Raw genomic sequence first — 12,482 nt, 5'->3', positions numbered from 1 at the left:
GCTAGTTTTAGGGTCACACAGGCTGGAGTGGAGATTCAGAGCCTGAGTTCTGACCCACACGGAACTAGACCTGAGTCCTGTGTGACATCAGGCAAATGGCTTCACCTCTCTGAGCCTCACTTTCCTCATCTACAAAATAGGATGATCCTAGCACAGCCTCCAAGGTCTGTGGAGAGGAAGAGAGGAGATAATGCATTTGGTCTGTAAGTGCTCACTAATATCTCATGCTATTAATACTGACAGTCGCTCTTACCACTACAGCTATCAGGAGTAACAATGGCCCAGTCTCCTTAGTTTCAGAAGGGGCTTCTGTCCACTAGACCAGTGGTTCTCAACTGGAGGTGACTTGGCCCGCCAGGGACTGCTGGCATTGTCACAACTGGGGAGTTGCTACTGGCATCCAGGGGTTAGAAGCCAGGGATGCTGCTAAACATCCTACAACACACAGGACGGCCCCTGGCGACAAAGAATGATCCAGCCCCAAACGAGCTGGTGCCGAGGTTAAGAAGCGCTGCTCTAGACCTGCGCCGTTCAGCACATACAGTGGCCGCCAGCTACCTGTGGCTATCGAGTGCCTGAAATGCGGTGAGTCCGCATAGAGGTGGGCTGTAAATATAAAACACACGTTGAATTTCAAACACTCAGCAAGAAAAAGAGGATGTAAAAATTAATAATTTTTATATTGATTACATACTGAAATGCTAATATTTGGGATATATTAGGTTAAATAAAATATATATTATTATAACTAAGTTTACCTGCTTATTTTAACCTTAAAAATGTGGCTACTAGAAAATTTAAAATTACACATGTGGCTCTATTTGTGGCTTGCATTCTATTTCCGCTGGACAGCGCTGGTCTAGACTGTACTGCTTCTCTTGGGGGTGGCGGAGAGTCTTAGGTGAAGTGCATGTGGGAGGTGAGGGTCGCTGGGGCTGCGGCTGGTTTCTTGAGAAAGGACAAAGGGGATCGTCACACGTCTGCCCCCTGCCAGAGTCCACATCTCCCCTGCTCCCTGCCCCTACGCGGGCTGGGCCTCTCTCTGCCAGGACAGAGGGCGGGCAGGGGGCCTGAGCCTGAACCCCTTCTTTACTCCCGACCCCTCAGTGGAGGCACCATGCCAGCCTTTCAGGCTGCACTGAAAGTGCCGCAGTGAACAAACAGGCGGGTATGGTGACAGCTGAGGCTTAGAGACCTGAGCGTCCTGGCTCCCGTCCCACTCCCTGGCAGTGCCTAGTTCGGACTCGGGGGGTGGAGAAGGGAGGGGAGCGCTCCCAGGCCACTGAGGCCTGGACCACACTCCAGTTTTGTGTTATGAACTTCAGAAACCACCCCTGAGGTTTACATGTGGACAACTGAAGCCAGGGGCCAATGAGTGGAGAGGGTCCCTGGTCTGCACGGTGACCAGGCCCTTTGCTCTCAGGGAAGACCAGTGCCTGATGAGGAAGAGGCTAGAGACGGGCCAGCAGGGCCGCCAGGGCCACTGGAGGCGACAGAGACAATGGGCTGGGGAGGATGTGTGGGAAGACACCGGGATGGGGTTTGGTGGGGGGGCCTGAGAGAGGCAGGGCTCTCCAGATGACAGAACGATTTGGGAGCAGTAAGCCACTTTGGCACCAGCTTAGCTCAAGGCACAGAGAGGCTCAGGGGACTTGCCCAAGGGTATCAGCATGGGGTCCCCACCCCTGGGTCCTGCATGCTCCCTCCTGTCAGCACTGACCCCTCCCACGCCAGCAGTGTGGAACATTTCAAATGCTTGGAACAGAGGGCTGCAGGATCCCACCCTGGACCCTCCACCCCTTCACTCACACCAGCCACACCTTTGCCAGACCTGCCCCATGCATGGTGGGGAGACGGGGCATTGCACTTGGGTAGCAGGGGATCCCTGACTTCAATTCCCCCAGCCCAGGTCCTGCTGTCTCAGAAATCCTGCACCCCACCAGGGTTCGTGGACAGGAGAACAGGGCCAGGGGGAACAGCATCCTGAACAGGAGAGCGCCTCTGACAAAGACTCCACCTCACACCCTCGGTCTGGGGGAATAAGGTCCCTCCCCGACCCCAGCGTGAAGTCAGGGGAAGGCATCTGGGGACAGGGAGCTCATGGCCAGTGCCTGGCGACAGGCAACCACCAGCAGCCCCCACAGGGCGAAGCTGGACCCTAGGCAACCCCTAGGGCCAGATTCCGCCCTTGGGCAGCTCCCCTCTGGCCCTGCCCCAGCCCCTGGCAAATCCTGGAGGAAGCTCAGCTGATCTGGGAGTGGAGGGAGGGGCTGGGCTGAGGCGGGTGGTGAGCCAGGAGGGTCTGAGGGCGTAAGGGAGGTGCTGAGGGGAGAGCGGGGAAGGGAAAGAGGAGAGGATGCTGGGGAAGCTGAGTGGGTGCTGAGGTCGTCCTGGGAGAGGGGCGGGAGAGGTGGGAAGACTCTGGTGAAAGGTCTGGCGCCTGGAAAGGAGTTGTAAGGGTGCTGGGGCTGTGTCAGGGTGTCTGGGAGGGTCTCCGGATTCCGGGGAGGCTGACACAAAGTTTGGGGGCTGTCAGGTTTCTGGGCAAGGTTCTTAGGATTTCTGGGCGCGGGGGCGTCGGATGAGGGACGACTCGGGCTGGAGGCAGGCTGTCCGTGTCCCCGAGTCTGGCGAGGGTCTCAGGATTTCTTGGGCCCAGATTTCGGGCCGAGCCCGGAGTCGGAGGGGGTCTTGGGCCGGCGCGGAGGCCCGGCTCACCTGTAGACATCGGTCCAGAGGTACGTGCCCAGCACGTACACCGCCTCCACGCGGCTCCCGTACTGCAGCCGCACCGTCCGCTCGCGCAGCATCTTCCCCGTAGTGCCTGGCCCCGTGCCAGTCCTCTCTCTTCTGGGTCTGCCTGGAGCACCTGCCGCAGGTAACCCCTCCAGCAGTCCGCAAGCGCCGCGGCTCCCCGGCTCCGCCTTTATCCTGCCGCCGGTGGGCGGAGCGGCCCGTCGGCCTCCTCTCGCAGTGGGCTGTGGGCCCGTCCGTCAAGCGTGGCCACGCCCTCCACAACTCTTCCCGCGGGGCCCCACCCCCAGGCCCCCCAGCCCTGCCCCTCCCCCCAGGCCCACCCCAACCCTCCCCCCACCTCCATGGTCTGGGTGATGTCAGCAGTTGCCAATTTCCTACTTTCACTGGTTGATTTGCTCATTCTTTCATTCAACATACTTTCAGTGGGCCCCCAGCTGGCCGGCGCCAGGACACAGGGCCAGCCGCCCCTCCGGGCGCCCCCCGGCCCTGCGGGGCAGATAATGCAAATGCGGAGTTGTCATAGGGGCGGGGACAGGAGGCGGTGGCTCAGAGCCAGTGGATGCGCTAAACCAGCCCAGGGTCCCGGACCTGAGCCTTCGTAAAGGAGGGGTTTGCAAAGTAAGGGGAAAGGAGGAGAGGGAGCTTCCTGACCAAACCGGAAAGCCAGATGCAGCCTGCCCCCTCTCCCCCTTAGCCCCCCAACAATCAGATCAGTATTACAGAGGGAACGTGGGGAGAGGGGTGGGAGTGGGGAACTCAACAGCCTGCAGGGCCAGAACGCCAAGCCAAGGCACTGGTGGGCGGCGATGGGAGCCTTGCCATGGCTTCCTCCGCGAGGAATGGTTGCCGGTGGAAGTGAAGGAGGCCATCTGGCTGCCCTGGATGGAGGTGCCCCTGGGCCGGGTCCATGAAGACCCCTGCTGGGGCTGCTGAGAGTGCTGGAAAGAAGGGGATTGATCTGACCCCTGTTGGTGGACTGAAATATTGATGTTCCAGTGGAGGGATAGTGAGGGGGCACCGTTCTGGCCTGGGCCACTGGGCGAAGGACGGTGCCCCTGAAGAGGTCAGTTCGTGTCTTGTGGAGGCTGAGGTTCAGAATGACACCCACTGGGAGCCTGAAGCAGCCCCCACCGAATCCCAGACCCTTCCAGCTCTGAAGCCAAGCCAGGGCCTGTTCAGATAATTCACAAAAGCCTGAGTGGTCCTTGGTAGAAGGGGCAGGAACTGATGTGTTCCTGACAGGGCGGAGGTTCTAAGAAGGATGTGGCAGGCTGGAGGGGATGCGTGTTTGGGAAGGGGGTATGTCTGCTAGGGGGATGGGAACCCTGGGACGGGGTGCGTCTGAATAAGAGGGTCGGGGCTCACAAGGGCTCAAGGCTGAGACCCACCCAGACTCCTGACCCCAGCAGCCTCCTTGAGGCAGCCCAAATTAGGAGATAGCCAAGACCCCAGCTGTTCCTGGGTAGCCGGCACCTAGGAGGAATGTGGATGGGGAAGGAGGAAGGCCTGAATCGGGCTAAGGGGGCATCTGTCCTCAAGGTGCACAGACCCAGGGAGATGCTGGTAGCTTTTGATAGGCTCCCGTGGCCACTGAGTGCACCGTCCAATCAGGAGGCAGGGTGACCACCTGCCAAAGAGGTAAAAAACTTGTGCAGCTCAGAGCTGACTTCGAGGCCTCCGAGGTGGGCTCTTGTCCCGGCATCCCTCTACCAGAATTACTTTTGAGCCCCTACTATGCGGCAGATACGGGGCGTATGCCAGGGTCCCCACCTTCCTGGACATCATAGAACACAGCACCCTCATTTCACCCACTGGGGCCCAGGGTGGGGGAAGAAGCACCGCACCCGGACCCGGGCCTGGACAGGTCATCTCAGGAGCAGGGGAGTGATAACATCAGGCAGAGGTGGTGATTGCCAGGAGAGAGCGAATAACAGTGGGCCCTTAATGCGTTCTTTCTGCGTGCCAGGGGCTGTTCCAGCGGCACCTTTCATGCATTGGAATTAGATCATTATACCCTCCCAATAACCCCACCACTTTACAGATGAAGAAAGCGAGCCGCAGAAAGGTTCAAGAATTCGCCCTCCTTCTGGTCTCATAGCGCCTAAGAGCGGCAGAGCCAGGATAGGAACTTGCAGGGGTGCGGTGGGAGGGTTGGGGGTGGACGGCAGGGGCAAAGCAGGTAAGAGCCGGGAAGGAATGTTGTCTCTTAACTGGCAGAAGACGAATCCCAAGTTCTAATCCCAGCCCTGCCTTTGTGGAACCTTGGACAATTCACCCAGCCTGCCATTTGGAGCCCTATTTCCCTCATCTGTGAATGAAGTGATCTCTCCGCCCAGATGTAAGGATGACATGACATGAGACGATGTACAGAAAACACTAGCACAGTCTCTGGCACAGGCGAGCGCTCAAGAAATGAAACTCCCTCGTCTTAAAAAAAAAAAAATCCCACCCAGGCCCGGCTGACACGTGCTCCAAGGCTCCTGTCCCTGGCTCGGGGCCTGCAGTGTTGGGTCACAGCGCCTGGTTGGTGGGATGGGAGCCTCCGGGTGCCCAAGGGTTTAAAATAGCTGAAGTGGTCACAGCTGTTGGTGGATTCAGGGCCGGAGGTCTCAGCCATCACGGCTGCTCCCCTGGGGCCCGGAAGAGCCACGAGGCATCTCATTGTGCCTTTTGGGGAAGGCCAGCAAAGGGCAGGCTTAGCTTGGGTCAGTTCTGACACCGACATGCACCTCACACCCCCAGCTCAGTCTGGCTCCCGCCAAGCAAGTGGCCGGAGAAGCTGGGCTGGGAGAAGCTCGTCTGAGCTGTCTCTCGCTGTGCCAGGCCTTGAGGGGACCGGGGAGATGACCCAGATAATTCACGGGCCTGCCTTGTGCTCAAGTTCACTGATGGCATCATACATGCAAGAATTTAAAAAGGAAGAAATACACAAGTAATACCTGATCATTTTCTTTTTTTTTGGCCTCTCCGCTTGGCTGGTGAGATCTTAGTTCCCCGACCAGGGATCGAACCTGTGCCTCCTGCAGTGGAAGGGCGAAGTCTTAACCACTGGATCACCAGGGAACTCCTCTACCTGGTCATTTCGGAAAAATAATTTTAAAAAAGTCTCCCATGACCCCAGGGCTAGAGATGAGCATTGTGAACACTTTGGCATGTGATCTCACAGGGCCCACGCAGAAGCAGTCTGATGCTGCTGTGGGTGACTGCGCTAACTGAGTCCTAGGCTGGGCCAAGAGCTGCTCTAAGGGCTTCGCATCTCTTAGCTCATTTAATCCTCCCAATAACCCTAAGAGCTGGGAGCTATTGTTATCCCCAATTTGCACAGAGACATCGACCAGCCTGGCGGTGAAGAGCATGCATGACCTTTGGACTTGGCAAACCTGAGGTCAAGTCCAGCTCAGCCCCTCAGTAGCTTGGGGACCTCTCTGGGCCTCGGTTTCTACCTCTGTATGGGAGATACTAGCAATACCCAGCCCACAGGGTTGTAAGGAATAACCAGCGGATACACAGCAAAAGGCTTAGTGCATTAGGACTACAGACTCAAGTCCTAGGAGATGGAAATTATTTTCTATGCCTGTATATAGTTAACTTTTTGTAAAAATAGGCTTCTGACTGTACATGCTATTTGATATCACACTTTAAAGGCCTCTGCAATGTGTCACAAGTGTACATTCATACCCCTTCATGATGTCCAGAACTTCAGAGTCTGCAAATCAAAGCAAGGTTCTAATTAGCCGAGGAGACTCAGAGAGGGACAGGGATGGTGCAAGGTCCTCCAGCCAGATAGCAAATGAAGGAACCCAGGGCACAGAGTGGACATTATTCAGTGAACCACTGTGTGCCAGGCTGTACTGGGTACCAGGTGGTCTGAGATGTGAAAACAGGCAGCCATAGTACAGCTGTGGCCTCGAGGGAGTGGGAGGGCAGGAACAGGCGGGTGCCCTGTGATCACCTTTAGGTCCCCGCGAAGCCACCCAAGCAGATGGCTGTGTCTAAGATCCTCAAATACAGAAGCTCTGGAGGGGCCACTGAGCCAGGGCCCTGGGGGTCCAGAGGAGGGGAAGCAGGGCTACCATGCCAAATAAGGCGATGGAGCTGGGTGTCCAAGGTGAGACCAGGAGGGTGGGCTGGACATAGGGAGGGGAAGATGAAAGAGTGTTCCTGACAGAGGGAAGTACACATGCAAGGCTTGGTGAGTTCCATCTGGCCAGGGCTGGGGATGGGGAGAGTCTGGCCTGGCCATGGCCATGTCACACAATGCCTTATTTTATAGGTCATGAAGAGTACTTTTGGCTCTATCTTAAGGTCACAGGAAAGCCTAGGAAGGACCTTGAAACATGGCAATGACACGATGCGTGCTTTAGGCAAATCACTCTGGCTGCCATGTGGAGCTGAATTCGACAGGAATTTTGACAGGAGGCCAGAGTGGTAAGGTGATGGGGCCTGGGCCATCACCCCCAAGGCAGCTACTCTGTGCCCAGGGACCTCCTCTCCCCCCAACTCTGCCCTCAAGAGCAGCTCCCCATACTCTGGGCCTTTCCTTGGTCCCTCACATCCCCTTTTCTCCAGCAAAGCCCACTCTCTCATCCCACTCCTTTGCAAGGGTTCCCTGGCCAGCCAGTGAAGGATGGGCTCTGGTATGGGGCATTAATTTTGCTCCTGTTCCTGCCCTTGGTCCTGCCAGATATTCCACTCAGGAGGAGGGCAGAGCTGGGGTGTTACATTGTTATATTTATGCAGTGACTGGAGCCAGGCGGTTATTCAGCCGCTAATACCATAGGTATTCAGAATGAGGGATGTGTGTCCTGCTCTATACTCACCCTTCAGATCCTTCCGGGGCTCTTGTCACCTACAGAAAGTTATTTTAAGGAACTGCTTCATGCCATGGTTCGGGTTGGCAATGCTGAAGTTTGCAGAGCAGGCCAGCAGGCTGGCCGGAATTTGGGAAGAGTTGATGCTGCAGTCTTGAGTCTGAAATTTGCAGGCCGGAAACTCAGGCAGGGTTTCTCATGATGTATACTTGAGGCAGAATTTCTTCTTCTTCTGGAAACCTCAGTCTTTGCTCTTGAGACCCATCCACACTATGGGGGGGGGGGGGCGGTGACTCGCTTTACACAAAGTCTATTGATTTATTTTATTTTATTTTTTTGGCCATGCCAGGCGGCCTGTGGGATCTTAGTTCCCCAACCAGGGATTGAACCCAGGCCCTCAGCAGTGAAAGCTCTGTGTCCTAACCACTGGACCACCAGGGAATTCCCAAAGTCTATTAATTTAAATATTAATAACATCTAAATAAAAAATACCTTCATAGGGCTTCCCTGGTGGCACAGCGGTTGAGAGTCCGCCTGCTGATGCAGGGGACCCGGGTTCGTGCCCCGGTCCAGAAGGATCCCACATGCCGCGGAGCGGCTGGGCCTGTGAGTCATGGCCACTGAGCCTGCGCGTCCGGAGCCTGTGCTCCGCAACGGGAGAGGCCACAACAGTGAGAGGCCCATGTACCGCAAAAAAATAAAAACAAAAAACCCAAAACCTTCATAGCAACACCTAGTCTGCTGTCTGACTAAAACAACTGGGGAGCCAGAGCCAAGTCAATCTGACACTTAAAAGTAGCCTTCATGGTGCCAAAAAGTGGGCTAACGCTCTGATGCACGAGGTCATTATTTACGGAGCACTGACTTCTTACCAGGCATTCTTTTTTTTCTTATTCAAGTATATTTGATTTACAGTGTTGTGCTAATTTCTGCTGCACAGCAAAGTGATTCAGTTATACATATATATACATTCTTTTTAAAATATCCTTTTCCATTATGGTTTATCACAGGATACTGAATATAGTTCCCTGTGCTATACAGTAGGACCTTGCTGTTTACCCATTCCATATATAATTGTTTACACCTGCTAACCCCAACCTCCCACTCCATTCCTCCTCCAACCCCTCCCCCTTGGCAACCACCAGTCTGTTCTCTATGTCTGTGAATTTGTTTCTGTTTCATAGATAGGCTCATTTGTGTCATATTTTAGATTCCACATACAAGTGATATCATATGGTATTTGTCTTTCTCTTTCTGACTTACTTCACTTAGTATGATAATCTCTAGTTGCATCCACGTTGCCACAGATGGCATTATTTCATCCATTTTCATGGCTGAGTAATATTCCATTGTATATAGGTACCACACCTTCTTTATCCACTCATCTGTCAGTGGACATTTAGGTTGTTTCTATGTCTTGGCTATTGTGAATAGTGCTGCTATGAACATAGGGGTGCATGTATCTTTTTGAATTATGGTTTTGTCTGAGTATATGCCCAGGAGTGGGATTGCTGGATCATATGGTAATTCTATTTTTAGTTTTCTGAGGACCTCCATACTGTTTTCCATAGTGGCTACACCAACTTACATTCCCACCAGCAGTGCAAGAGGGTTCCCTTTTCTCCACACCCTCTCCAGCATTTGTTATTTGTAGACTTTTCAATGATGGCCGTTCTGACCGCGGTGAGGTGATACCTCATCGTAGCTTTGATTTGCATCTCTCTAATGACTAGTGATGTCGAGCATCTTTTTCATGTGCCTATGCTTGCCAGGCATTCCTGCTGCGACCCCAGAGGCACCCTCACTTTACATTCCAAAGGGTAAATTGACTTGCCCATCATCCTATCGTAGTCACTGAGATTCAAACCCAGCTGAGTGGGAGGACAGACTTGGATTCTTAATCCCTCCACGTCCCTAAAGCAGAGCTACGAATGTGGACCTTGAATAAGATATGATGGGTCAAACCTCTGAAGAGCTGCCATGGGGCCGGATTAAGCTGACCGGTCTGTGTAGACCTGTGCTGTCCAACATGGTAGGTAGTTGTTGCCACCTGGGGCTACTGAGCGCTTGAAATGTGGCTAGTCCAAATTTAGATGCACTGGAAGTGTAAGATACACAGATTTCAAAGACTTAGTGTGCAAAAAAATAAAAAAGGTAATTAAAAATATATTGACTACCTATTGAAATGATAATATTCTGGATGTATTGGGTTACATAAAAATATTATTCAAATTAATTTCACCTATTTCTTTTAATTAAAAAAATGTGGCTACTAGAAAATTGAAAACTACATGTGAAATTGTGCACTTGTGGCTTGTATTATATTTCTATTGGTGGTGCTGGTCCAGACTCTTCTAAACTGTTAGGCAGGAACTGTGGCCACCTTGTTTGTGATCATCCCTCCTGGGTTGAGCCTTGGTGCCTGGGCATAGTACATACATATTTGGTGGAGAGAGTGGAATTGCTCTGGAGTTCCCAGAGGGCATCAGTGAGGTCTGTGACAAGAAGATACGGAAAAGAAAATGTGGTGGAGGATGGAAGAGGTTAGTGACCACAAGGTGGCGCCAGATCCCCATTTTAGAAGCAGGGAGGAGGGAGGTTTTTCTCACCTGAGAAAGGGTACCAGCCAGCGTGAATCTGAGAGATCAAGGATGCCTCCTGTCTCTGTCCAGCCTCACTCAGCTCCTTCCTTTAGCTTTTGGAACCCTCTCCCCCACAGGCATTTGGGGTCAGGGTTCAGGGACTCTGTGTGAGGTCCAGTCCCTTAAAGTAGGGTCCCCTCCCTGGACAGAGGGGCAACTGAGGCCCAGAGAAGGGGGAGTGAGGCCTGAAGAGGGGCAGTGACCTGCCCAAGCCTATTGGTAGCAGAGCCAGGTCCTTTGAGCCTCATCCTTTATGGCTGTCCTGTTGCCTTAATGCCTTGGTCCCTTGAGCCGGGGTTGTTGATTCACTCTAACAAGCTTAATAAATAACCACTGAGTATGTACCAGGCATTGGGCTGGGCAGGAGAAGGTGTGTGATCTATAAGACATGTGTGTACACATACGCACATATACCCTTGTATAAGAATGCTTCTTAGGCATTTATAACTACCTGGACATAGGTGCTATAATTATTCTTGTTACACCCCACGAGATGGTTAAATTCTCCATCTCTAGAAGAAGTCCTCTTAGATTTAAACCCCAGCTCTGACACTTGCTAGCTTTTGAGACTTTGGACGAGCCATTTTACTTGAGTCTTGATTTTCTCATCTGTGTAATGGGGTAACAATGACCCCTACTTCCCAGGTTGTCATAAGATTAAATGAGATAGCACATATAAAGGGCCAGGCAGGTAGAAAGTGCTTGATTCACCTTGCCTGTGGTTTTAATAGTCATCAGTCAAGGCCTCTGCTGACCAGGGCTACAGCAAAGGCATCAGCTAAGTTCCATGGACAGAATGCACTGACAGCTTAGTGAGCGTTCCCCGGGAAGAAGATCCCGTGGCAGGAATTCAGTGCAAGTTGTTTATTTGAGAGGCAGTGCCAGGAAACACCAGTAAGGGAGCGAGGAACTACGGCGGTAAAGGTTAGGGAATAAAGCGATTTACCTTGGTGGGCAACTGCTGCTTGTGGAGCACTAACTCAGTTATCCCAGCGAGGGGCGAGGGAGCTGGGGTGTTCATCCTCCATCCTCCAACTGTACCATGGGTGGAGGGCTGCGCCTGGGTGGGGGCTGGGGTAATTCCCCAGCACTCCTGGTTTGTTGTCTGCTCAAAGAGAAAGCCTTCAGGCAGAGATACAGGTGCTGCTGGAAGTCTGGCTGGTATGCACAGCCTCTGCTTCAAGAGAGAAGGGAGAAGTTAATTCAAGTTGAGGAAAGAAGGGAAGGCTTCATGGAAGAGGTGGCCTTTGAACTCACCTTTGAAGGTTGGGTAGGAGTTTGACAAGCAGAGATGGGGGAAGGGTATTCCTGGCAGGAGGCAGAGCACAGCCAAGGAAAGGAAATGTGGAGGGGCAGGGTAAATTGTGGGGGGATATTTTGGGGGCAAAGCCAGGAAAACAGTCCCGGGATAAGCCATGGAGGCCTCAATTGCCAGGCCATTCTGGCTGGATTCTTTGGGCAGTAGGGAGGCATGGAAAGTAGAATCTCTCTCTGCTGCAGGTGAGGGTAGGTGGGAGGGACTTCTGAGAGCAGGTGGGAGGCTGTACTCCAAGTGACAAGTGATGAGGGCTCAGATGGGACAGTGGAACTGACCTTAGGGGCAAACTGGAGGGCGGAGCACAGGCTCTGGACGTGCAGGCTCAGCAGCCATGGCTCACGGGCCCAGCTGCTTCGCGGCATGTGGGATCTTCCCGGACCGGGGCATGAACCCGTGTCGCCTGCATCGGCAGGCGGACTCTCAACCACTGCACCACCAGGGAAGCCCTTGGAGCCCTTTCTTTCCCTCTGCTGGGTAGAAACCTCAGGTGAGCTCCTTTCTGACTGGCTGTCAATGGCTGTGCCATATGCCCAGCTTCCAGCAGGGGGCACCAATGACACAAGGAACCCTCAGCCTCAGCGCTCAAAGAAGGAAGAAAGAAGGGGCTCGTTCCGTTAGTTAATTAGACGGATTCCATTCTTTAGGGGGAAGTTTGCGGTGACACAGCCAGGAGAACCCTGGAGTTGGGCAGCGTGGATTTGAATTCTAGTGCTGCTCTACCTTTCTGTGTCTTCACCTTTCCATGTTGCCACCTGTAAAATGCGGATGATTGAAAGTATCTTCTTCACATGATTGTTAAAACGATGAAAGGAGATAAAGCACATAAAGCCCCTGGTACATAGTAGGTGCTGCTGTTACTGGTGGGCGGGGTCTGGATACAGCATTACCTATGAGGGTTGAAGCCAAGAGGCTGGCTGTCTGTAGGAGGTGACATGAGCAGTCCAGAGACCCTGG

The 12,482-nt window shown here is 53.4% G+C and overlaps 1 protein-coding gene across 1 annotated transcript in view; it reads right to left on the bottom strand.

Annotated features, from left to right (window-relative positions):
* The window catches only part of PADI2 (peptidyl arginine deiminase 2), a 43,711-nt gene extending 40,863 nt beyond the window's left edge, over positions 1 to 2,848 (bottom strand). Inside the window, exon 1 of the mRNA XM_060142798.1 lies at positions 2,719 to 2,848. Coding sequence (XP_059998781.1) covers positions 2,719 to 2,810 — 92 coding nt within the window. The 5' untranslated portion in view covers positions 2,811 to 2,848. The remainder of the gene's footprint in view (positions 1 to 2,718) is intronic.
* Positions 2,849 to 12,482: the final 9,634 nt, after the last annotated feature.

This window comes from Lagenorhynchus albirostris, chromosome 2 (genome assembly GCF_949774975.1).
Source record: "Lagenorhynchus albirostris chromosome 2, mLagAlb1.1, whole genome shotgun sequence".
Classification (NCBI taxonomy): domain Eukaryota; kingdom Metazoa; phylum Chordata; class Mammalia; order Artiodactyla; family Delphinidae; genus Lagenorhynchus; species Lagenorhynchus albirostris.
Note: the sequence above shows the minus strand (reverse complement) of the source record. Positions and strands in the feature narration are given on the sequence as shown.